Below are 26,535 nucleotides of genomic sequence, written 5' to 3' on the forward strand. Positions count from 1 at the left end.
CTTTTCACAGAATTCCATTATATTTAAGTATGCTACATACTGATTGGCTAGTGCTGTACTCACCTTTTTAGCTGAGGCAATCACTGCAAAGCAGGCAACAATTGAGAGTCCAATCATGATGTAACAAGCTTTAACTCGAGCTTTGTTTCTTGCCTTGTCTAGCATCTCTGGCCTGCAATTAAAGTTATTCAAATGAATCATTACAGAACACTGAAGTGTCTCTTCAAAGCACTGCAGACATAACATCACCGTTGAAAAATAACAGAATTGTCTTCTAAAGCAGACATCTAGCTTGGTGTGATTGCTTATGCATTGTCCACAAACTTTGCATTTCCTGACCTTAATCCATTTGCAGTGGAAAAGCAATTTTTAATGGATTTAAGTTGGTTTGTTGGGGCTTTTTAAGCTGAAAAAAAATAAAGTAGCTCATGCAATAAATATTGGGACTTAAATATTTGGTGTAAATGTACCAAAAACCATCCCTTAAGCTCTAGAAGTTTAGAGTTTGTACACCTACGAGCTACTGTTTATAGTCTGTAAAAATGCAGCAGCTTTATTTAAAGTGAGCAGTTGATGTCAGCCTTCTCACTGTTGCAGGAACACACACCTAAGCAAGAACAATCTACATGATCATTTTTTCTGATTACCAAAGGGATAAGTCATGAAAACTTCTGGCCTTCATTTGGCAGTAGTTGCTGTGAGAGGCATTGTATGGTCCAGCAAGCCCCATTGGTGCAGCTCCCATTTCCACCCTACTGCGCTCTGAGAGGGAGCAATAGGCTGCCTACTTTGAGAAACAAGGGTACAGGAAATTGCCTTATTACTAAAACTGTCTCAGAGCTTTCAGCTAAGTCTTTTTCTGAGTCAGATATACTTGGGAGTACAGTTTTGAAGTTGTTCGCTGTAACACTGGCTGTGCGCTATTTTCATTTTGAACATCACATTGGAATGCTTTATATGTATAAGGATACCTATTCTCTACAGCTCCCTACAACTACCTGAAAGGAGGTTGTGGAGAGGAGGGTGCTGGCCTCTTCTCCCAAGTGACAGGGGACAGGACGAGAGGGAATGGCCTCAAGCTCCACCAGGGGAGGTTTAGGCTGGACATTAGGAAAAAATTTTTCACGGAAAGGGTCATTGGGCACTGGAACAGGCTACCCAGGGAGGTGGTTGAGTCAACTTCCCTGGAGGTGTTTAAGGCACGGGTGGACAAGGTGCTGAGGGGCATGGTTTAGTGTTTGATAGGAATGGTTGGACTCAATGATCCGGTGGGTCTCTTCCAACCTGGTGATTCTATGATTCTATTCATAAGATATGGAATATAAGTACACAATCTATAGTTATGGTTATATAAATATGTAAAAGAGAGATGCATAAAGAATTGATTTTACATTATGAATAAAAAGACTTGTAACAATCTGTCCCAAAACACCTTTAACTTTACTTTAAAGAGGGTGAGTGTTGGGATGGGGCAGTGTTTGGATTTTATAGTGGACGTTCTGCCCGTAGAACCACGTACCAAAGCTCAGTGTTTGGATTTTATAGTGGAAGTTCTGCCCGTAGAACCACGTACCAAAGCTGAGGGCTTCTCTTGAAGGCTTAATGCAACAGAAGAGGGACTGTCTGATGAGCAGCTATACCATACTACCCTCTTCCCTGCCAATGCACGTGCACACACACACGCAGACATTGTGCATGCCACATTTCTTGCAGATAACGGACAATGCCTGCAGTTCTAAAGCTGCTTTTGTTTTCCACAGTGGTAAACACACATAATCTTTAAAACAAATGGCACATCAGCCTAGCACATAAAATCATTAATCCACTAATCCATTAGTAGCATCAAAAGCAAAACCATAAATGTTATTAGTCTGGTTTATTAGCTTAATCATATTTCACAATGCACTAATTGAAACTCTTCTGAAGCAGATTTTCACTTTCGCCCTGCTTTCTGTCTCTGCTTTAAAGAAAACAGACCTGAATATGTTCTTCTGTAATTGCACATTAGGGCCTTTGCTACTCAATCCTTAATCAAGACTCCGGGTAAACCTCTGCTGAAGACAATAACAGATGTTTTATAAAAAAGCCCAAATTACAACAAAACAACAGCCTTGAATAAGGACAAACTATCTTGAGCAGATAGGTTGTGTTCACTGTTAACAGTATCTTGCAATTCTTTTTTTTTTTTAAATCATTAAAGCGGTGAAACAGTTCAGCTTCGAATGCCTCTCAATTAACTTCTAGCATATTACTACTTTTGATCTTACAGCTCTAAAAGGACTTTGCTCAATCATAGAATCATCATACACTCATAGAATGGTTTGGGTTGGAAAGGATCTCAAAGAGCATCTAGATTCAAATCCCCCTGCCATGAGCAAGGACTTCCTTCCACTAGATGACATTGCTCAAAGCTTCATCCAACCTGGCCTTGAACACCTCCAGGGATGGGGCAGCCACAGCTTCCCTGGACAACCTGTTCCAGTGTCTCACCACCCTCACAGTAAAAATTTCTTCCTTATATCTAACCTACATCTGCCCTCCCTCAGCTTAAATCCATCACCTCTCATCCTATCACTGCACTCTGATACAAAGAGCCATCCCCACCTTTCCTGTAGGCCTCCCTTAAGAACTGGAAGGCTGCTATAAGGTGTACTGGGAGCCTTCTCTCTCTCTCTCAGCCTTTCCTCATATGGGAGGTGCTCCAGCCCTTTGATCATCTTTGTGGCCCTTCTCTGGGCTTGCTCTAACAGATCCATGTCCTTCCGGCACCGAGGGCTCCAAAACTGAATGCAGTACTCTGGCTGAGGTCTCACAAGAGCAGAGTAGAGGGGGAGAATTAACTTTTTCATTTGATGCAGACCAAGATACATTTGGCTTCCTGGGCTGCAAGCACACATTGTTGTGCTCGTGTTGAGCTTCTCATTCACCAGCATCCCCAAGTCATTCTCTTTGGGGCTATTCTCAATCCATTCTCCACTCAACCTCTGTTTGTGCTGACCCAGGTGCAGGACCTTGCACTTGGCCTTGCTGAAATTCATGAGGTTTGCACAGGCCCAACTCCCAAGCCTGTCGAGGTCTCTCTGGATGGCATGCCTTCCCTTCAGCATGTCGACTATGCCACACAGGTTGGTGTCATCAGCAAGTCTGCTGAGGGTGCCCACAATCCCACTTTCCATGTCTCAAAAAAAAATGTTAAACACCAATGCTAACCCCTGCAGAATGCCGTTTATCACTGGTGTCCACTTGGACACTGATCATGACTCTGAGTGCAACCATCCAGCCAATTACTTATCCACTGAGTGGTCCATCCATCAAATCCATGTTTCTCCAATTTCAAGACAAGAATGCTACACCGGACAACGTCAAATGCTTTTCACAAGTCCAGGTAGATGTTGTCAGTTACTCTTCTCTTATCCACCAACGCTGTAGCCCCATTGTAGAAGGCCACCAAGTTCATCAGGCATGATTTACCCTCAGTGAAGCCGTACCGGCTGTCACCAATCACCTCCTTATCCATGTGCCTCACTCAGGATGCACAAAGTGGTGACATGCACTTTGCAGGGCAGGTGCCGCATAGAAATGAGCAATTTGTGTGTGTATGTACAGACCAGAAAACTCGTGTGTCTTTACAAGCACCTCCCGATGACCTTTTAGAAGGAACTTTTAAAGCTTCTGAGATCTGCCTGAACCTTTCAGTGGAAGATGATAGGAATCATAGAATCATAGAATAACCAGGTTGGAAGAGACCCACCGGATCATTGAGTCCAACCATTCCTATCAAACACTAAACCATGCCCCTTAGCACCTCGTCCACCTGTGCCTTAAACACCTCCAGGGAAAGTGACTCAACCACCTCCCTGGGCAGCCTCTGCCAGTGCCCAATGACCCTTTCTGTGAAGAATTTTTTCCTAATGTCCAGCCTAAATCTCCCCTGGTGGAGCTTGAGGCCATTCAAGAATAACACACTGCAGGAGACAGTGGACAGTGGAAAGCCATCGCCCAGCTCAGGAAACACCAGTGAAACTGTCAGGAGCCAACAGGAGCAGGCAGAGGATGTACCTGTCGCTTTACACAGCTCTGCACTGATACGCTCAGCATGCTACCCAGGACAGAGACATAAAGTGATGATAAAAAGTAACGTCTGGGAGGGAGAGGTCTAACACACTATGTAACAGTCTAAGAAAAAGGCAGCAATTGACATTAGAGGGGTTTCCACGTGTTTGGTGACTAACTGCCTTGAGGGAGGCTAACTTTCAGAGGGTCAGAGAACCACAGAATCAGCACGGTTTGGGTGGGAAGGGACCTTTAAAGATCATCTAGCCCAGTGGGTTGACAAGAATGGGAGGCTTAGGCTATATCAAGTATTCAGTTTTCCTTGGTGGGGAATGTTTCTCTCATAAACTCTTCCTCTATTTTTCCTTAAATTCTAAAATAAATTATAATTTGCTGGATGTCATCATTCAGTGACAGTCAGCTCCCTTAGAACAGTTTATGGGAACTATAAACAGAAAATATTGTTTACCAATAACGTCAGTCTCTGATTGCAGATTAGAAATAAACAAAATAAACAAGCCAGTACATAAATGTAACCATGACTATCTACTCAGATGGATCCAGTTCTTAACCTCAGGCCCTGGGGAATCCAGTAAGGAACATTTTTTCATCTTAACCTCTAACCGGGACAGGAAATTCTGTTGCCCTCTAATTTGCTTCCAAGTTTTCAGTGTTGAAAAACTAACTGGTTCAAACTATTAGGGGCCTACAAGAAAGCTGGGGAGGGACTGTTCATAAAGGCTTATAGTGATGGGGCAAGGGGTGATGGGTACAAACTGGAGAGGGGCAGATCTAGACTAGACATTAGGAAGAACTTCTTCACCATGAGAGTAGTGAGACGCTGGCACAGGTTGCCAAGGAAGCTGTGGCTGCCCCATCCCTGGAGGTGTTTTAAGGCCAGGTTGGATGGGGCCTTGGGCAGCCTGATCTAGTGGGAGGTGTCCCTGCCCATGGCAGGGTTGGGGGGTGGAACTAGATGATCTTTAAGGTCCCTTCCAACGCAAACTATTCTAAGATTCTATGTGTGGAAAAACCTTAGCTCAGGATCACACCACGTCTTGCCCTTCAGCTCTATGATCACCTCGGACAAGAGATGTGTCCCTGCCCTTGGCAGGGGGGTTGGAACTAGATGATCTTTAAGGTCCCTTCCAGCCCAAACCATTCTATGATTCTAAGAGCAGCGGACTTACGGGATCCTTAGAGGAATCTCTTCTTCTGTCTTGAAACGTCCTGTCCAGAGGAGGATTTTTCTGTCGAACTTCGAAGGCTTGTAACTCGCAACCACCTTGTGAGCCGGCTCAGCTTAAAGATTAGGAAAAAAAAAAACCCAACAAGCACTTAGTCAAACCGACGGGTGGGAGAATGGGTGGAAGGGGCTGGAAAAACACCCCGGGGGTTAAACCTCCCTGACCGCGCGTTATCTCCGCGGGTCCCTCGAACCCGCCGCCTCCGCAGGGGCCGCGGGCGGGCCGGGAGCGGGTCGGCGCTTACCGCGGGGGGGGCCCGGGCGGGGCGCGGGCTGCGCGGCCGCGGGGCGAGGGGCGGGCGGGCCGAGCGGGGCCGCGGGCAGCAGCCGCCGCGGGCGGAGGCGCCAGGGCAGCATGGCCAGAGCCCCTCTGCCGCGGGGACCCACCCGCCGCCGCCGCCACCGCCCGGCCCCGCCCCGCCCCGCAGGGGGACGCGCCGCCCGGGAGCCTCGCAGCGGCGGCTCCCCTCGGGGGGGGCTCATAGAATCATAGAATTACAGAATAACCAGGTTGGAAGAGACCCACCAGATCATCGAGTCCAACCACTCCTATCAAACACTAAACCATGCCCCTTAGCACCTCGTCCACCCGTGCCTTAAACACCTCCAGGGAAGGTGACTCAACCACCTCCCCGGGCAGCCTGTTCCAGTGCCCAATGACCCTTTCTGTGAAGAATTTCTTCCTAATGTCCAGCCTGAATCTCCCCTGGCGGAGCTTGAAGCCATTCCCTCTTGTCCTGTCCCCTGTCACTTGGGAGAAGAGGCCAGCATCCTCCTCTCCACGACCTCCTTTCAGGTAGTTGTAGAGAGCAATGAGGTCTCCCCTCAGCCTCCTCTTCTCCAGGCTAAACAACCCCAGCTCTCTCAGCTGCTCCTCATAAGGCCTGTTCTCCAGCCCCTTCACCAGCTTCGTTGCTCTTCTCTGGACTCGCTCCAGAGCCTCAACATCCTTCTTGTGGTGAGGGGCTCAGCCCCGGCCTTGCTCGCACCGCGGCTCCTGTCGGCTCGGAGGGGTCGGACTCGACAATCCTCGGCACACGCTTTGCCGCTCGCTTCGACTGAGAACGTTTCAGTTTAACTTTCACGTCCCTTTTTTTTTTTTTGTAAAAATATTATAAATAAAATAAACAAAGCAAAGCGAAGCAAAGCAAAATAAAATAAAATAAAATAAAATAAAATAAAATAAAATAAAATGAAGTAAAATAAAATAAAGTAAAATAAAATAAAATAAAATAATAAAATAAAATAAAATATAGTAAAATAAAATAAAATAAACCAAAAAAACCCCCAAACTAAACTAAACTAAACTAAACCAAAATAAAATACAAACATTGAATCATGGAATCATAGAATAGTTAATGTTGGAAGGGATCTTAAAGATCATCCAGTTCCACCCCCCTTGCCATGGGCAGGGATGCCTCCCACTAGATCAGGCTGCCCAAGGCCCCATCTAGCCTGGCCTCGAACACCTCCAGGGATGGGGCAGCCGCAGCTTCCCTGGGCAACCTGTGCCAGGGCCTCACTGCCCAAATTGTGAAGAATTTCTTCCTGATGTCTAGTCTAAATCTGCCCCTCTCCAGTTTATACCTTTTCCCCCTCATCCTATCACCACAGGTTTCTATGAATAGTCCCTCTCCAGATTTCCTGTCGCCCTTTCAGGTACTGGAAGTTCGCTATAAGGTCTCCTCAGAGCCTTCTCCAGGCTGAATAAGCCCAACTGTCTCAGCCTGTGCTCATAGGGAAGGTGCTCCAGCCCTCATATCATCTTTGTAGCCCTCCTCTGTTCCAACAGAAGAAATTTCTCCTTATGTCTAATCTAAATCTTCCCCTCTCCAGTTTAAATCATTGCCCCTAGTCCTGTCACTACAAGCCTACTACTTTTGTAAAAAAGTCCCTCCCCAGCTTTCTTGTAGCCCCTTCAGGTACTGGAAGGTCACTATGAGGTCTCAGAGCCTTCTCTTCTCCAGGCTGAACAACCCAATTCTCTCAGCCTGTCCTTAAAAAAAATAAACCAGAAAAATCACCACAGAACACATTAGAATCATAGAATGGTTTGAGTTGAAAGGGACCTTAAATATCATCTAATTCCACCCCCCTGCCATGGGCAGGGACAACTCCCACTAGATCAGGCAACATATTTAGTAAGAAACAGCCTGTGCCAGCACAATACCAGTGTCTCCATAACACAGTGTTTCAACAGAAGTCTCTCTGATGCACTGAACAGTGGACAATTTTCCATCCATCAGCCAGCACCAGAACACCTGCACATGAATAGAGGAAGCTCCTCTCCCCAGGGATGGATTACTGCCTGGCAGTAGCTAAAGCTTGGCATGAGGGCACAAATGATGTGGCTTGAATCATTTGTTGCCAAAACCTCCAGTTATCTTTTTTTTTTTTATTTTTCAGGAGCAGGGCCAGAGGTAAGCAGCTTCTTCAGAAAGCAAGTTGTTGAGCAAAGAAAAACTGAAATTCACCACCAAAAAGAGTTTATTCATTCTCAGTGCTAAAGGAAAGTTATTCAAAAGAGCACTTTCTTTTCAGTAAGTAATCCCATGTTAATGTCTTCTTACTCACACACATGCAGTTTCCATTCCAAAATCATTAAAATGTCCTTATTACTGGTAAAACATCAAAGCCGTTTCAATCCATTTAACTCACACAAACTTCAAAAAAAATCGTAAAGCATTATCAATCTTCCCACATGCTATTTCAGAACAAAACCTCTGTTTGCAAATGAGCCATTCCCTAAACATAAGAACCCAGCTCCCTTAATCAAAGAAGAGCATGCACCTCTTTGCTCACACTGCCCTCCCTCCCCTCATTGCCCTGCCAATCAGTTCTGCCCTGTTCCTGAATGATGGTGTCAGGGAGATGAAGACACATCGATTGAAGTGACCTAGAGGGTGATATTCATGTTATAGTCCGTCTATAACCTTTTTGCCTTTGCTTTCTTCCTGCTCAAAGAGAGCATAACGCCAAGCAGAGCTCCTTGTCTCTGGAGACACAGATGGGAACAGCAGGAAGACTCAGCACATATGGGCTGCTCAGCATCGCACATGATGAGCAGCATCCCAAACACGGCTGGTACTTGCTAGTCACTCTGGTAACACACACATTCAGAGTCACTGTAGTTCCAATGGCTCTTGGCAGAGCTGCTGGGAGAAACTCTGGAGCTCACGTAAAGAGTTCCCAGCACTCACCAAAGAATTGCTTGAGAGATTATGGGCAGCTGAGAGGCATCTGCACAGCCAGATATACTGAAATCTTGAGGGAATTATGCCACAGAGGAAAGCAGGCTATAAAAACTTGGTGGCCTTCACACTCTTCATTCTCTGTAAAGATATAGTACACTGAGTGACAGTGGCTTCACAATGTGTCATTTAGCATCATTAACGATGAATGATATAAACCCTGAAAATGTTATATAGTGGTTACATCCAGAGCAGCTTCCTGCTGACCTCAACAAATGGCATTTTCACACTTTACAGACAGTGCTGTATTTGGGGATCATGTGTCTTCTCTTTTGCTCTTGGAGATGGAAAGCTTGCAGGTGGGCACATACATATGTTAATATTTTGAGAAGTGGTGTCAGTACCTTTTCAAAGTAAGTGAGCGGAGTGTCCTCTGAGTTGGAAAGAAGAGCTGACCCCTTCAGCCCTGCACAGTTGGACCCATGTGCCATGGCTCCAGGTGGATCATGCTGAGAATTTGCTATAACTCAGGTAGGTGATTCCTGTTCTGTGCTCTGGGGGTGAAAATCCATTTCAGGCTCGCCTAATTTCTGTGCCTGGTAAAAGGAATGGTTGGACTGTTGGAATTCCTACTGTTCTTAGCAAGGGGGATGTGTACAAATTCTCACCTTAGTGTCACGAACCCCTGTTGTCAGTTTTTTTTATTCTCTGTATAGAACAGCTCAATCCCCTTATGTTCTACACACATAGGACCACATGCCTCTTGCAGATAAAGCATTTAGAGACACATGTAACACAACTTGGTACAGCTTCTCTTTCTTTCTGCCAAGACTCCTTTGCAAACCTGTCATATTCTCTCAGCTCCACCTTTAACTGTACTTTACAAAGAAGATCTGAGTAGCTGGAGAGGCAGACTTCTCTGAAGTTCTGCCATATCTGCTATCTTTCCTTAAAGATACCTCCACAGAGATCTTCATATTGCTGTCCCTCAAGACTCTTCTCGCATTGTCCTGTAGGGAGGATTTCCCTACCATACTTAGCTTTTAACCTGAAAGATGTTTGTAAGCGGACTACTGGGTGGAAACACTGCTCAAGTAGATGTATTGCTGCTGTTCAAGGCCAACCAGATGTTCATGGGGAAAGGTAAGGAAATCCAATAAGCAAACTCAATTTTAAATAACAACATGGGTTTATTAATCCCCTTTCCTTATATCTTAAAGACATAACATGTTCAATACTTCTGAAAACAATAAATACAGGTACAACATTCAAGCCAAATTAACTTTTCTAACTAGCTTAATGCTGACAGTTGTGCCACATAAGCTTTGCTTCTCTCTTTTAGGGAAAGATTTTTTAAACTGCATTGACAGCCAAATTGCAGGAATTTTAATGTTTGTTCGTAATTTTGTGTTCAGAACAGTATTCTTAACAACTGATGCATGAACAGCATTCATCATTTAAATGCACATGCATAAATCTTCATTCTTCCAGTCAGATACAGAACTTACATAATTACTCAAGTTTGTGCGCAAATTGCACACCCACCATTCAAATTACTTTTAAAAATTCTACAGAGATGAACATTGCATATATAGTCTACATATCAAAGTAATTTCATTGACTGTGCCCGTTGCCGAAATGTGATCTATAGGTATTTTTGAGAAAATATGAGTAGAAAAGTCACATAGACACCAGTTATAAAATACAAAAGGAAATGACAGAAAAACAGGTATATTGGCAAAACTCAAGGAATTTCATATTATTTCACAGCAACATGGCACAGAATTTTCTATGGTCCCGATCATGGGCTTTATGAACATGGAAAAATATTTTTCACAGTCTGGACTGGGAACATAGCTCTGCTGTTTATGGTTTGAAAAAGCTCTGTGGTACCATCGTTGCAACAGAAAAATTCCCCCTTCTATGAACATGCCTTTTGCTTCTCCTACAGAATCATAGAATCATATAATCACTCAGTTGTAAAACACCTATGAGATCATCAAGCCCAGCTATACCTGCCTGCTACTAAATCATATCCCTAAGAACCATCTTTTAAATACCTACAGGGATGGTGACTCAACCGTCTCCATGGGCAGCCGTTTCTAGTGCCCGATAACCCTTTCGGTGGAGAAAGTTTTCCTAATGTCTAATCTCTCCTCTCCTGGCACAACTTGAGACCATTTCCTCTTGTCCTATTGCTTATCACTTGGGAGAAGAGACCAACATCCGGCTCACTACAACCTCCTTCTGGGTAGCTGTAGACAGTGGTAAGGTCTCCCCTCAGCCTCCTTTTCTCTGGGCTAAACAACCCCAGTACCTTCACCAGCTCCTCACAAGACTTGTTCTCCAGCTCCTTCACCAGCTTCATTGTTCTTTTCTGGACACGCTCCAGAGCCTCAACATCCTTCCTGCAGTGAGGAGCCCAAAACTAAACACAGTATTCAAGGTGTGGCCTCACCAATGAAGAGTACCAAGGTAGAATCACTTCCCTGGACCTGCTGGTCACGCCGTTCCTGATACAAGCCAAGATGCCATTGGCCTTCTTGGCCACCTGGGCACGCTTCTGGCTCGTGTTCAGCTGGTTGTCTACCAACACCCTCAGGTCCTTCTCTGCCAGGCCAACTTCCTTGCCCTTCTCTTTCTAGAAGTTACAGTATAGCTAAGTTCATAGAGCTGCAGGGCAGACTTGTTCCTTGTAGCTCTTATCAGTTCACATTGTTTCTACGTGTTGGTATGGTACCTGTTATTTTCTTGGTGAAAAACAGGTATTTAAAATATGTATCAAAAAAGCTAAAAATCCCAAGATGCACTTATACTGATCCTGATCATTGCATTATTTAAGCTGATGAGAGTAATTGATTAGTGTTTGTAAGTTTTGACATTACACATCAACATTACATCTTCAATGAAGTGGAGAACTATGGACAAACACAGTGATTCCTCTCTCCTCATGCATCAGAGGAGGTGCATGAGGTAGGTCAGGGTATTTTCTCTGAGTGTGGGCAAAAATAATAGATGAACATACGTATAACTACAGAGCTCCAGAGAAATTCTTATTTTTTATATAGGCCTGTCTCTAGTTCATTATCTTCTTGGTAAATACAAGGAACTTCAAAAGTTACTGCCACTCTAGTCTGGAATAAGGTGTGCAATTTTGGAGAGTGGGGGGAAAAAAAAAGGATTCGCTGATATGTGGTGAAAGGGGTATCTTTTGGATGTTCAGGAGAATGGAAAACTTATCTTTGGGCACTGGAACAGGCTGCCCAGGGAGGTGGTTGAGTCACCTTCCCTGGAGGTGTTTAAGGCACGGGTGGACGAGGTGCTAAGGGGCATGGTTTAGTGTTTGATAGGAATGGTTGGACTCAATGATCCGGTGGGTCTCTTCCAACCTGGTTATTCTATGATTCTATGATTAAAAGTGGAGACTATAGGACTGGGCTTGTTTATCCTAGCAAATAAAGACTGCGAGAGTGTTCTGTTTGATCTGTAAAACAGAGCAAGGTGAAAAGAAGAGCTCCTTAAACAATTTAGCATCAAAGACACAAAAAAAAAGTGAGCTAAACCCTATGTTCCTGCCTGTTTCTCTTGTCTTTGAGAAATCTCACAGGTCTACATGGGCCAGTCAAAGGAGAGTTGCTGAGGTGCACTACACTTTGACACCTGCAGGAGCAGGGGCTGGACTCTGAGCAAGGAAAGCCTTCCACATCTGGTAATTCCAGTGCTTAAATATGAAAGGAGAATGCATTTTTTGTGGCCTGCTCTCTTCGGGGATGCCAAGAAGAAAGAGACCTGAAAAAGAAATAGCTTCCTCAGATGACTTTTCGTCTTCTAGTACTTCAATGCTGCCCAGTCATATGCTGGAGATCCTTTTCCTGGCCACAGTCCTTGCAGTACTTTTAGGAGGAACTGTTCCTCTTATTAGTCTATGCTCTTGTACTTGGAAATGGCAGTTTCCATTCACAGAGCTTTTCTGAGATTTACATGAGTCTGAGATAGTAGCTCGGGAGCTGGAAGACTTTGAATCCAAAGAAATCTGACTAACAGCAACGCTGCTTGCACTCTTGGAGGAATAAGTATAAATCATTTTAAGAAAAGCAGATTTTGTGTTTGTTTCTTGCTTGTAAATGATGATATAGCACTTTGGAAGAAAAGTGCAGCAGAGAATTCCATAATTAGATATTAAAACAACAATGATCTCCACTGCCGGCAGGTATATGCCAAATGTAGTTGCATAGACAGGGATAAATACGATCCATGCTATAAAGTAAATTAGCATGCCAAAGGTGATGAACTTAGCTTCATTGTAGTTCTCTGGCAACTTCCTACCTTTAAAGGCAAATATGAAGCAAATGAAAGCTAGGGCAGCAATGTAGCCCAACATAATCCCAAAAGCCACAATAGAGCCCTCATTGCACTCCAGAATTATTGCTTTTGGGATTGAGAAATTTTGCTTTACAAAAGGTGCCCTAAATGTTAGCCAGAAGGTGCAAATGACAACTTGAATTCCAGTGCAGATGACCACAATGGGAATAGGTTTATATATACGTTTCAGGAAATTCTGCAGCTTGGGATCAAAGCTGAAGGCTAGTAAAATTTTTAGTGACTTTATTAAAATACAAGAAATGCAGAGTGAAAAACTTATGCCAAAGAGGGCTTGCCTAGTTTTACACTTGAATTCGGTTGGTTCATCTATGAAGAAGACGGTGCTTAAGAAAATTAATAAATGGCTGAAGAGAATGATGTAGCAGACAGTTAGACCTCCAGATGCCTTTACAACTGGTGTGTTCAAGTTTTTAGTAAATAATACACCAACTGCCAAAACCAACACAACCCCAAAAGCGGAGAGGAGGAGGAGGAAAATAGCAAACCAGTCAGTCCAGGCGAGGAAATGGATTGTCTTTCTGTAGCATTTGGTACTGTTGACAGGAGCCCAGTAGGTTTTGTTGCTACATCGGTAGCAGTAGTCCATATCTGAAAGAAGAAAAAAGGAAGATAACTTAGAAACTCCAAGTAAATAAACTGCAAAATGGATTAAGGAGGCTTGAGATACAAGAGGAATGCGGGAGAGGATGCTCAGGGGAATAGACAGGGCTGAGTGCTTCCAACTGTTGCTGTCGCCGTCCAGGGAGAGGAGCTGCAGGGCTGAGGTGGCTGCGGTGGCAGCGGCAGGAGGAGCAAAGGACAAGCTCCTGCCAGCTGGGGCTGCCTGCAGCCAGGGGGATGGAGGGGACAGGGGGGACAAGCAGGGTCCTGAGTCATCGCTGACCAGTATAACCTGGCCAGAACTCTGGACAGGCAGACGTTTACTGAAATGTGAACAATTACTTGAGATTAAATAAATTCTTTTAAAGAATTTTGAGCTATGTTTCTTTTGTTTACCTACTTCGACACCTCTTCCCCCTTGCTTTTTCTTTACAGACAGCTTTTGAAATAAAACACCAAGATTAAACATTGCTTTAGGTTATGCTTTGAAAGGTCACCTTTGCTGTAATATTCCTATCCTCTGATACAGAGAAATTTCACAATTATTTGAACTAAAAAGATAAAATGTAATTTCCTTCTGCTTTCAATATACCGAAAGTACTTTATAACTCAAATTTCTTATTTCCATCTCTCTCCTCTGTGTTTAATTTTCCCCTTCAAAAAGCTTTGCCTAAATCTCTAAATGAACCAGTGATGAAGTACACAACAGATTCGATACTAGAAAATGTTATAGTACAATTATGTCAAACATCACAGTACTCCCTAATAAGGCAAAAAAGTAAGAAAATTACACAACCCTTTAACTTCATGGAGTCATAGAATGGGTTGGGTTGCAAATAAACTTCAAAGATCATCCAGTTTCAATCCCTGTCCCATGGGCAGGGACACCTTCCTTCAGGGACACCTGAGCAACTTGCTCAAAGCCTCATCTGGCCCAGCCTTGAACACCTCCAGGGTTGGGGCTTCCACAACTTCTGTGGGAAACCTGTTCCAGTGCCTCAACATCCTCACAGTAAAAATTTTTTTTCTTATTGGATCAGGTGTACTGCAGAAAGACAGGGAAGCCAGGCTCTATTTTAATAAAAGTCATCCTCACTTATAAATCAGCCAGATTTTCCATCCTAGCAAAGAATAATATTAGTCAACTGGAAAATCTAATTGCTTTATGTTTGGTCTTTGGAAAAGCATTTCAGTCAAGTTTTATAGTCCTAACACTCGTACTTGGGAAAATGAGCATAAACAAATATTTTCATCCCATTCCAAAGTTATACCCAAGGTTGCCAAGGCACATTATACCCAAACAAAACAATTGTATTGATGTCTAAATAAACCTTTATTTAGATCACAATTCCTTACCAGTTTGATTGCTGTAATGGTTTTCTGGGCAGTAAACACACTCATAGCAGCATGTGTGTGGACTTTGTATAATCTTTTTCATCTGGCCTGGCCCGCAGTGCTGGGAGCATGTTGACTGAACCTTCTACAGTGTGCAGAGAACAAAAAAAATCAACTCAGATCCATTCAAAAAAACCTCCAGTAATTCTGCAATTTGCACTCTTTTTTTCTATCTCACATATTTTAAGGGAATCTGAAAACGATGTTGGAAAAAGGCATTGTAGACTCCATGTTTCTTGTATTTTCACCACACAGTCAACAAGTGACATGATGGGGCATTACCTAACTGATAAAATTATTTTTTGGCCCTGAGTGCAAGTTAGTGGAACTGTCTACACCTTTAAAACCCAGATCAAAGTGTATCATGCAGCTTTGAACCTGGGATTTAGACTGATGAGGACCAGCTCCAAAGAAAGCCCAGAAGCATCTGACAGGTACTTGAGCGGACGGCTTCACAAGTGAGACCCTGAAGTCCTGCTCAGCTGCTCTGAACCTGGCAGAGACACCTTTGCTCAGGGGAAACACCTGGGCAGATGCTCTGCATTGCAGCTCCAACATTCCCGACCCTCAGGAACTCATCCTCAAGTCATGAAGCACCACTCAGAAGGGTGTAATTAGGTCTGAGTCCAGGTCCTCCTTCTAAAGACATTTTCTTGCAACATGGAGAGGCAGTCCTGAGGGACACTACTATTTCTTAACTCTCCAGGATCATGCTTGTAAGGGAGTGGAGACATTTCCTTGCCATCCTGGATATTACCACAAAGAGGAACAAGATTTGAAGATTTCTTCTGTCCTCAGCCTTTTGTTTCAGCTGAGACTTGAATTCAGCCCACCCAGTAAGCAGCCTGTCCTCATCCCATTGGTGGTGAATACCTTGCAGCACAGGGCTGCACAATGAACCAAGACCTCCACCCATGCACAGGTGACAGACTATCCAGCTGGAACTGGCTGGGGCCATCCACTAGACCTGACTACACCAGCGCCAGGGCTCCAGGTGGTGCCACCTACCTCAGATTCTTGTAGTTGTGCTGACCCTACCTCTATCAGGAGAAAATAATCAACAAAACTTTTCTTTTTTTTTTTTTTTAAACACTAAAGTCAACAGATATGAGTCTTCACATACAAAATAAATGGTAGTGGTACACAAGAAAAGGGGATTTTATACACAGTAATTTTTTATTTTAAACCCTCTTTTCAACATCCTGGATTAGCACCCATAGGGTAGACATAACTTCTGATTAACTCATTTTAGAAAACTTGCTAGGAGCATTCTGGAGAAATAACTCAATTTCAGGTCACTGAGCCTGTTTGCAGGCTAACATGTTTCTCAGGGTGCGTGAAGGTTGTCAAATAAATCCAGAGAGGATTCTTTGCTTTAAAAAAGTAACACGAAACCACAAAAGAGATTTCTAGCTCACATACTTCAGTTGTAAATACTGGATGGAGAAGAAAACATAGCAAGCAAATTTCACATGTTATATCAACAAATTAAATGTTACCTTTAAATCCAGAAATTCTTGTTTTTTCTCCTCATCCTCAAAGATAAAGTCACCGTTCTTCGTGTCATATTCTGCCATAGTGGTGATTTCCATGTGGCCATCAATTTCTTTCCAAAGTAGCACATCGTAACTGGTGCTCATATCCCCATTAGAATCAAACTTGATTTCTTTATTGTCATCAATGACTGTAACATTTTTAAGTTCTTCAAGGAGCTGAACATAAGTATAGACATCACTATCATTTCAGTGTGATAAACACAATAGTTTAACACCTGTACAATAATATCAAGTTAAAAAGAACTGTTGCTTTTTAGGAGTAAAAGAAATCTTAACATTAAAATGTATCTGCATAGCTGTTTAGTCTGAGATCCTACACAAAATTACACTATTCAGACAATCCCATTGGCCTTAAAGAAGTATTAATTAAAAAATTATCGTCTCTTAATTATAAGCAATGTGTACAAGTACTCATGTTAGTACTTTTCCCTGGCTTTGGAGCTTTTGGTATGATGATGAGAATGAAAAGATTTTTGCTTGCAAGAACTGATGACCTTTTGGGACTCCCATTCTTGTAAAGAACAACCTTAAGTGATGCTGCTGTTGATCTGGGCAACATTTGCTTCCAGATCGATCTCCCCCAGCAAGTCTGGAAATATCTACTGTAACATGGCTTTCAGCTGTTTAGATCACAGCTGACTGATACTATGTATTGCATGGTGAGCCTCAACTCTTAAATTAATTAATGAACACCAGTTTGCTCAGATGAAGTGATCAATAGCACAAGGGCAATAAACAGCAAGTGCCTGTTTGGTAGATTGTAGGAAATTCCAGAACAAACATGTTTCGTAAGTCAGCTGTCCAGGCTTAATATTGTAACACATTCTGCTCAACAAGGTGACATTCCTCTCTCCCTCATCAAAATTACAGATAACCAGATCAAAAAGTTCTGCATGAATTTAGAAAAGGACAGGTTAAAACACACATAACCCCCTCCCAGTTCATGGAGAGACCATAAAAGGACTTTCATTAGCCACCATCTTTCTTATTGGAAGCAAGGGCTTTATCCCTTTGCAGGCCTCATTTTTTTTTTTGCAACAGGGATTAACTAACAATTAATTAAAAGGTTTTGGTGAAAAATTGAATATAGCTGCCTTTCGAAAAGCATATTCTTACATGGATCCTTATGCAATATTTGTAGTATTTAGAGAACATACTGACAAGTATATTTTTCAAATATACTCTGGCTCATATATATATGCAACACATCTGGTGTATATAATATGTTAATTTTATATGTACAACATATTTTTTTGAGAGTTCATATACTTTTGCTGCATCTCTGTTAATTTATGAAGAACCAAACTGTGCTCCTCACAAATACTTCAACTGAATTGGATGTTGCATAGTCATGTGAGACTGAACAGGAAATTTTGTATTCCATAATCTCAGACTATTCATCTAAGTTCTCATTTCTACATTTTTCCAATTTCCCTAACAATATCAGAACAACAGAGCTTCTGGGATACATCTTCAGCTTCAGACAGAAGGGGCTAATAATTAGCAACATTTTGATTTGATTGATTGCTATTTTTTCTAAGTCTGTAATGTCATCATTGTAATTTCTCTGAACGTGGAGATATTTGATATAGATTTGTTGCATCCTAAGCTTTATGTATGCACAGTATCTGAGGGTTATATTCAGTATGGAGGAAATTAATTATGAAAAGAGCACAAGAGGAATAACTATGTCTTTCCATTTTCAAGAATTTTTAGCCTTTTAATAGGACTTTCAATTTGGATGGCTTGGGATTTAATTCCATGGTAAATACAGCTCCATAAATCTGCATCCCCTGTAGAGCAGTCCTGAAATTCTTCCATTTGCATTTACAAATACATGTAAGAGTGTGATTGTTACTATCTTGGTTTGACCTGCCCTGACCTAGGATAAGAGGTCAAAACAAGTCAGAGTGCTTCAATGGTTGTTTGACTTTTAAATGAACTTTGTTTAATTCTCTGAGTAAAAGTGTGTAAAAGTGAGTACTCCTGAGTGGGTTCTTGCGCAAAAGGTCAGGTCAGGCTTGCTTGTCTGACTTGTCCTCTTCTTTTCCCATCCAGTAAAGTTTAATAACAAGTGCCTCACCCATCTTAAAGACTGTGTCTAATTTTCCTACCAGTGACTTCCGTAAAAATCAAGATTGGGCAGAGGAATAGAGTATTCCATTTTCACTTTCAAGTAAAGATTCATTATATAGTAAAATTCCTGAATTCTAACAGAACAGAGACAATGGTTAGAGAGAGAGAGGGAAAATGATACTTTTCAGTGAACGCTCCTCTCCTGTAACTTATCAACTCATCAAGAGCACTCATTGCTGTGTATTACAGCATTTTGCAGCAACAGGACCAACCATTAGTAGCTGATAAATCAGCTGTAGATTGACTATGCATTTTTATTCTATCACATGTGAGTAGCTAGCAAGATGTTTCAGCAAGCAGTCTACAGGCTAGAGCCTTCATTCAAGCTAGTGCCTACTCTGTGTGCTCTTTGAAGGTGATGGGGAAATGTTAAGGTAGCTGATGAAGCCCAGCAGCTAAAGATCCCTTCTGCACCTGTAGACTCAAGCATTTATAGCCATTGCTGTTGTACCTATGAAGGAGGAGACAGTGGGTATGCAGTCACTGGCCATCAGTTAGCTATCTGTATGTGAGGTCTTTCCTGTATTTGAGGTCTTTTCCAACCTAGTGATTCTGTCATTCTGTGAAATGCAGTAATTGTTCTCTGTCTACAGCAGAACACAGCCGTGGGTTAGCACCAGGAGCCTCTGCCTCTACATGAGCCAAAAAAAGGAAGGCAAAACTGTAACCTAGTTGTTGTCACTGCAGCATTTAGATTCTGCTGCTCTAGCACATAGTCTGTGGTTTCAGTTAGTGACAAAAAGCAGGAACAGGAATAAAGTCATTTAGTAAGAAGACCAAGCAAGTAAATTCAGGAATGTGGGAGCAAAAGTAAGATGAAAGTTATGCAGAGAGAATGAGACATGGAAGAATTAACATCATACCTCCCAGGGAGCGAAGGCATTCGGATCCTTGCAGTTTCTGTCTTTACACTGTCCTTTAATTGCATAAGCAATGGCATAGACTGCAAGTATAGTACTATGAATAAAACCTGGTTCAATGTTAGCAGTCAAAAAATCAGCTCTCCATATCTGATGTTTGTTCTCAACGCTTTGAAATAGATCACTCTGGGACTGGTTTGAAATGCATGTTTGAAAATCGTGGTATTCCAGATGTGCACAGACTGACAAAAGCATAATATATTCATGTAAAAACTTGTTGTTGGTGGTGGGCTTTTCATGAAGATTTCTTAGGAAGTCTTGGAATGTGGAGATGTCTCCACTTTTAAATCCAAATCCCACAATGGTTCCCAGCTGTTTGATATTGGGAATTGTACTGATCCTGACTGCAGATGACCAGTTATCACTTGCAATCCAGACTTTATTTACGTTCCTCTCGATTGCCTTCTTAAATAATTTGAACATGTGGAACTGTCTCATAAAGACAACAATAACATTTACTCTGGTTTCCCTGACAATCTTCTCAACTGCATGATCAACTTTGGTGTGAAAGGTGTTGTCAGAGAGATAGGCAGGCAGCATTTCTTTAAAAGCTATGCAAACATTGTTTGCCATGGCCTGGATCCCAAAGCTTTCCAGAGCAAACCGTCCATTGTCATCATCAGTGGCTATTACTCCAATCCAGTTCCACCCAGACTCACTGATCAAGTGGGCCATTGCTCTGGTCTGATGAAAATCACTGGGGATAGTCCTGAAGAAAGAAGGAAACCGGATTTTGTCACTGAGGATTTCAGCTGATGATGAAGGACTGACCTAGGAAAAGTGAACAATTCAGTTATGGAGGCAGTCTCCTCCAAAGGATTCCAAAAGATCCAGAGCTGCCATGACTGCTCTCTCATTCAGCCTGACTCAGTCTCCCTCCTCCTGTGAGTGAACACAAACAAGGTGCAGTCAAATGGGGCAGGTTCCCTTGTGCTGCTCTTAGGATGTAGATTAACGCCCAGTACCAGTTCCACAATTTTCATCCTTATCTACATAATTACTTCAGCGACGGCAAAGAATAAAATCTTTCAAATTGAATATGACAGTTGTACTGGTATAAGGAATTCCATTTACTCTGTTCAGATAACATCAACATGCTATTCACAACAATATTTAAAACATTGGAAGCATTAACTGTTGCTTGAGTTATTACACAAACTGCTAGTACCCTTGAATTTTGCAGTATTTTTCTATCACTGAGCACATTAGTATGGTTCACTCACATATATATTTTCTCTCCAAGATAAAATTATTATATTTTAAAAGGTTCATTAAGTCTGTTAGAAGAACTTCCCAGAAAAAGAGAGGAGTTGACACTACAGAATGCTATATTTTTTTCATGTAAAAGATTTATTACCTTTTTCTTGTGAATGTAGCTAGGAAAACATAAATGGAACACTGTTATTTAAGTCTCTCTAGTTTTAATCATTTTCTGTTTGTTTGTAGGAGGTTTTCCCCCTACACTTGTATTTCCTATATTGCTTGACAGTTCTAAAAAAATGGATCTAAGCTTTCCAAAATGAGAGAGTTAGTTGTCTGGAGGAGATACCAAATCTCACTGATGTCAGAAGATTACACCTTTTTCATCTCTACTTTCCCATACAGATTTGTTTCATCACTTGCCTTTTGAATATGCTCAGGTGTGGCATTCTAATTTTCATAATTACTATAGCTCCTGTGGTGGAGCTGGAGGTCATAATTCATTCCTACCCTTGCAGAGAAAAAGATTCAGTTAGAAGGTTATGTTTAGTTCTTTCCCACAAGTTTGGTTACTACGTTGCTACTTTGCAGTGAGGTAACAAGTCAAGAGGCAAAATCCAAAGCGTAACACAGGGTGATGCAGCAGTAGATCTTCTTTGTTGTCCTTGGCCTTGACACCAACTCTTTTACCATGGTGACAGTAGAAAGATAAGCACTGGCCTAAGTGAAAGTGTGGGACTGTCCTAGGCCCAGAGAGGTCAGAAATAGGGGAGGATTTCTTGGGAAAGATCAATATAGGTCTACAGAGTTGTATTCTCGCTCTTCTACAACTGCTTGAAGGGTAACTGCAGTAAAACTGTGGTTTAGAGCAATATTACTCACTTCCCTGTCCATAGTTATAAAAGACTCTAAGATTTAATCTCTCTCAGCCAGGAGAGAATTTCCAAATTTCTGACCAAATTGGATTTGTTTTGGTTTGTTTTTTTCCCAGCTTGACATTAGGTTTTGTCATGTTCGCCACCAGCCAGACTAGACACAATGGGCGTAACACTATTGCCTAAGCAAAGTCCTTGAGCATCATCCAAGGTACGCTGGAGTAACAGGCATAGTCATGCAGGATTGACTGATGGTGCTGCCCGGCTGACAAGAGTCTAGCGTTGACCTGAAATAGCACTTGAAGGCATGTGCCTCAAGCATATAAATTCTCCCTTAGTGCCTTTGTTCAGGCAAGTGAATCAAGCCCTGCAATTGGAGTTGATACCCACCCCTCCTGATGTCTTTAGGATAAGCCAAATTCTGCCCTGAAGCAAACATGTAGCTTTTGCAGCCCCTATGATCTGATCCACACCTTTATTCTAAGCATGGGAACTCTGACCCTCAGTACAAAACGAAGTAATTCCCTCAAACCTACCTGTGGAATTAGTTGCAAAGCCAGCAACCTCGAAACTGCCATCGACACCTCTGAGTAGCTGGCTCCAGCGACTGCCTTAACTCTTGGGTTGTAGTCTGAATAGTTACATTTGAACTCTACAACATCCTCAGAAGAATTGAATTTAGCCAGGAACCTCAGAGCAGATGCCATGGCTTTTGTAACTTCTGCACATGTGTCATAGATTTCATAGCCCAGAGAAACTCCAGATAATAGCGTTGAATTGTTGATTGTTTCAATAGCATGTATCATTGCAAGTGTCTGAAGAAAAATTTGAATTTCGAAGCTGTCAAGAAACACAGAAGTTTTATTTTAGATGAATATTTCTGGGAACAAGGTCGAAGGAAAATCTGTCTTGAGCTTATCCCTTTGAATTTGACAGCTACTGAAAAGAAGTAATGGACAGCATGTTTTGTGTCATTTGCTTGGGGTTTAGTGTACAAAAGGTTAAAACCCATACATTTTTCTCTCACCTAAACAGGAGATTAAGCAAAATAAAAGCAAAACTTTAAATATACCTGAATAAAATTAAGGTTTTTTTCTGGGAAAAAAACAAACAAACCAAAACCCAACCCAAGTACTACATTTCTTCACTTTACATGAAGATTTGCAAGTGATATCTTCAGGGAGCATCTGCCAAAGTCGATGAAGTTATTCTAGCTTTCTTCATCTGCTCAGTAAATTTTTTAAAAAAATATTTATTTTTACCAAAAGCATGAAACAAAGAAAACAAAGCACTAAATATATCATAATATAAGAAAATATTTCAGAGATTGAGGTCTCCTTGTGTTTGCATCGATGTTCCTAAAATTGACTCTAAATCTGATGAAGTTAGTACAGCTATTCTCCTTATCTCCAGCAGATATTCTAAAAGACACCTAATCAGAACTGTGCTAGTATAAAATGCCTGCAATACAACAAACCTTTTCTCAGCAAGCGTCTGTAAAGTTTACAAAGCTTGCAAACTAAACTAAATTTGAAATGGACCTGAGACAAGCTATGACTTTGTAGAAAAATAATGGAAGACTGACAAAGTTATCAACTTTATCATCATTTTGAAATAAAGCCTGCAGGTCCAGCTGATTATTAGGTTCAGGTAAGGGATTAAATTGCAAGTAAAATTCAAATAAAATTTGAGAATTCACACCTGTATTAAAATTAAAGAAAATGCATATATAGAATTTCTGAGCTTAGGAAAACATTATTGTATATTTAAAATGAAGTGCTTCACCAGATTTCCTTTGCATTCTTTGCAGAAAAATATGGATATTCCTAGCACAGTAGGATTCAGAGGCAACAAAATAAAAATTCTAATACATAGTCTGAACCTGAATGCATAAATGACATAGCGTTTCTATGTGGTCTATCTTATAACATAATGCAACAATTATAATACAAAGTGTAATAATTCAAACAACCATAACAATAATGACAATCTAGTCAGTAAGATAGAATCACAGATTATAACTGAGCTGTCCTGTGAGGTGGGGGACAGACTTCAATACCTGCTTAGGTAGAATGGAACAGCCTGTATGTGTTCAAATAATGTAGGTGCAACTTCATAACAAGTAATGAACACCATCACAGCAGAGTATGAAAGACATATTGCAACAGATCAGCATTTACATGGAAACCAAATGATTGTTCTGCATAAACCTTCAGGGCTATTTGATTGTATATGAGAACTGAAAAAGAATCAAATGCTCATTTCCTTCTTCATGCAGCCACAGTATATTTTTACTGTAACTATGCCATACTTTGTCATCCTATACTAATATATACGTTATTTATAGGATGTCCAAGGTCTTTTTAGACACTAAGAAATACAAGACAAACAGATTTTGTTGATCTTGATAGAAGAAGTACATGGCAAATATCAGTGATCTCTTCTTTGCTATATATGTAATTTCCAATATTACTCACCCAGCACAATTCTGAATTACTGGCTTGATGGGATATTCTTCTGGATGCAGCATTTCGCTATGAACTGCAAACAAGCCCCCAATAACAATGTCCCCTGGAGAACTGGCACTCACAAAGTCATCAGTGTTCTGGCAAGAGAAAGCAATATCAGTGCTGATCACAAAGCAGGGGATCAAAAAAATGATGAATGCCATGTTTCTGTTTCACTTGCTCACTACCAGCTTTAAGTCAATTAAGCAAGCTGCAGGGCCAACGAGGGCTCCTATGTCATCTATAAACAGCAGCAAAGGAAAAAGCCTGCACTGAGAAGTTAGTCACACCTCATAACGTGCCTGTGTATTCCTCACTGGCTGAGGCTATTTTATTGAAGGTACTAAAACAGCACTGTCCCATAAAACATGAGGGTGCAGGGACGTAAGAGTGAAAAGGGAGGGAGAAAGATAAATCAGTTTAAAAGGAAATATCAGACATAAAATATGTTCTGTTGTGTTCAAAGTTTATCATACCTTATCTGAAACACATGGCAAATATTTGGCATAAATCTGAGCTTGTCTTGAATACCTTCTACCTGAGTGCAGAGTGAGAAGAACTAGTCATGTAATATGTTAGTGATATTGCTGTGGTCATATTTTAAGGACCTGTTCCAAAGAGCACTGAAAAAAGACCTCCTTGCCACATCATGCTTTAGGTCAGACACAAGTCAAAAAACACATCCCCAAAACTATCAAAAGACTGCTTTTTTCTCAACCCTTTTCTTATAATTTTTAACATCTTTGTCTAAAAATGACCTGGATAAGCTAATATTCATGGTTCTGATGCATACACAGCTCCTTGTTACTTCAGTGGGCTTTGGATCAGGTTCTTTATTATAAGCCAGGCCATGTCTGCAGTTGGTTACTCTGATAAGCACAGAAAAGCACATGAAAACAAAATACTAGTCCTAATTTTTCTGACAGGAGGGAAACACTTTCTTTTCTCCCTGTTAGAGGACCAACACATGAGCAGGAGGTCCTGTGTTGTGGTAAGACTGAGAAGTAGCTGTTCTTGGTGCCGCTGTTACCCTCGGATTCACAGGAATCCAGTGCTGAGCCAGAAGAGAACTGGGGGAAAAAAGAAGCAGAGGCTGGACTCTCAGCTTTCATAAACTCCAACCATAAACACCAAAGTGAACTTTCTAGGACGGAAACATGACTGATGCTACTAAACTATGTCAATTTGCTTAAGAGACATAGATTTGACAATAATCCCTTACTATTCTTGACATTGGCTTGTTTCTCTATTTTCTTACAGTGGCTTCTTCAGATTCTGCTTCTTTTGGTACTATGCCAAAACACTCAGAAGAATGAGGTCAGTCATAATGTTTATTGTGCTATAAAAAAACTCTGGATTTTACATAGGAAACTTGAATCAAGAATTATTTTCTGGCAACCAAAAAAGAGAAGTGGGATATCTGTTGCATAGTCTTTCTGATACGCATAATAAATAACATAAAAATTATCTGAATTATTGTAGTTCTCTTTTTTATCTCACTAGTCTCTTCATAGTTAGAGTATCCATTTACAATAGAGATATTCCTTGCAAATGCAAATGCAAATGTTAATCTCCAGTGAAGTAATCATTCAGTCTCTTCTTTGTTATAAGAGCTTTGTTTTTTTTTTTCCATCCGCCCTCTTTATTTCCATGTGGTTTTCTCATTGTTGGGTCACAGCATATATTGAACAGCTGTCTGTATTTTCTTTAATGTATCTGTGCACCTGCATTTATGGGCAAATAATGACACCTGTTCATTCTGATTCTGCACTGTCTTTCAAAAATTCCAGTCATTCCACAGGTTTTCTTCTTGACTTACAGCAACATAAGGGTAGTTGGACTCTGGCCTGGAATTATGAGGCATTCACATGCAAATATTCACATTCCCATCCAGGAACTGCACCTTAAAGCCTGGCTCCATGGAGTCTGGGGTTTTCTTTTACTTGACTTTGCATATAACTTTGCATATAAACCTCCTGTCAAATGATACTTCATGTCATTGAAGCACCAGGTTGGAGCTAGTCATATCTATAAGCAATCCACAAGAATATTCAGCCATAGGCTTCTAGAATAAAATATAATTTTTAAGGACCTGACATTAAGTATTATTTTAGTAATTCAATGGAAATACAGAACTAATAATTTGAAACTTTAATTTTTTTTTTATAATTTGTGATTAGAAGCAGAAAAGAAACTACTCTGTTCAGTCCCTAAAAAGCTATTAATTTCTATAGAAGAGGATTCTTTTACAAAAAAAAAGTCCTTACTTGGTCACTTTGGAAACTGGAAGTTGACAAAATAAACAATGCATAAAATTGGTGCATCATTTCATGTTATTTGTAAAAACATCACAAAATGAAGCATGCTTCAAAGTCAACTCTATTGAGTTTACATCACAATGTAGAGTATTTTCATAGGAAATGATTTTATTGTTATTGTTTGTTTTCAAGACCTATGTCTCATAATTACTGTT

General features: G+C 41.3%; 2 protein-coding genes across 5 annotated transcripts in view; both read right to left on the minus strand.

The window, feature by feature from the left end:
* FAM162B (family with sequence similarity 162 member B) overlaps positions 1–5,656 on the minus strand; it is an 8,242-nt gene extending 2,586 nt beyond the window's left edge. Inside the window, exons 1-3 of the mRNA XM_069851760.1 lie at positions 5,545–5,656; positions 5,244–5,355; positions 64–172 (exon numbers count right to left, since the gene is read on the minus strand). Coding sequence (XP_069707861.1) covers positions 64–172; positions 5,244–5,355; positions 5,545–5,656 — 333 coding nt within the window. The remainder of the gene's footprint in view (positions 1–63; positions 173–5,243; positions 5,356–5,544) is intronic.
* Positions 5,657–12,150: 6,494 nt separating this feature from the next.
* GPRC6A (G protein-coupled receptor class C group 6 member A) lies at positions 12,151–24,386 on the minus strand. 4 transcript variants are annotated; one of them, XM_069850966.1, is made up of 7 exons: positions 24,353–24,386; positions 24,033–24,160; positions 22,092–22,395; positions 19,424–20,251; positions 16,368–16,580; positions 14,830–14,953; positions 12,151–13,461 (listed from the first exon to the last, which is right to left on the minus strand). In XM_069850966.1, the coding sequence occupies exons 2-7, from the start codon at positions 24,083–24,085 to the stop codon at positions 12,341–12,343; spliced, it is 2,643 nt and encodes an 880-aa protein (XP_069707067.1). In that variant the 5' UTR covers positions 24,086–24,160; positions 24,353–24,386; the 3' UTR covers positions 12,151–12,340. The 4 variants fall into 4 exon arrangements, with proteins under 4 accessions (XP_069707067.1, XP_069707069.1, XP_069707066.1 ...); XM_069850968.1 differs by having other exon boundaries at positions 19,868–20,251; positions 24,033–24,364; XM_069850965.1 differs by having other exon boundaries at positions 24,033–24,364.
* Between the last annotated feature and the right edge of the window lie 2,149 nt (positions 24,387–26,535).

This window comes from Phaenicophaeus curvirostris, chromosome 2 (assembly GCF_032191515.1).
Source record: "Phaenicophaeus curvirostris isolate KB17595 chromosome 2, BPBGC_Pcur_1.0, whole genome shotgun sequence".
NCBI lineage: Eukaryota > Metazoa > Chordata > Aves > Cuculiformes > Cuculidae > Phaenicophaeus > Phaenicophaeus curvirostris.

What these genes read in the sequence shown, in the direction of transcription:
- GPRC6A (XM_069850965.1), bottom strand. Translation starts at nt 24,226, where the DNA reads ATGGCATTCATCATTTTTTTGATCCCCTGCTTTGTGATCAGCACTGAT. An exon ending in CTTTGCAACTAATTCCACAG is followed by an intron (nt 20,252 to 22,091) that starts GTAGGTTTGAGG and finishes CACTTTTCCTAG; the next exon opens with GTCAGTCCTTCATCATCAGC. An exon ending in CCATTACAGCAATCAAACTG is followed by an intron (nt 13,462 to 14,829) that starts GTAAGGAATTGT and finishes TTCTTCTTTCAG; the next exon opens with ATATGGACTACTGCTACCGA.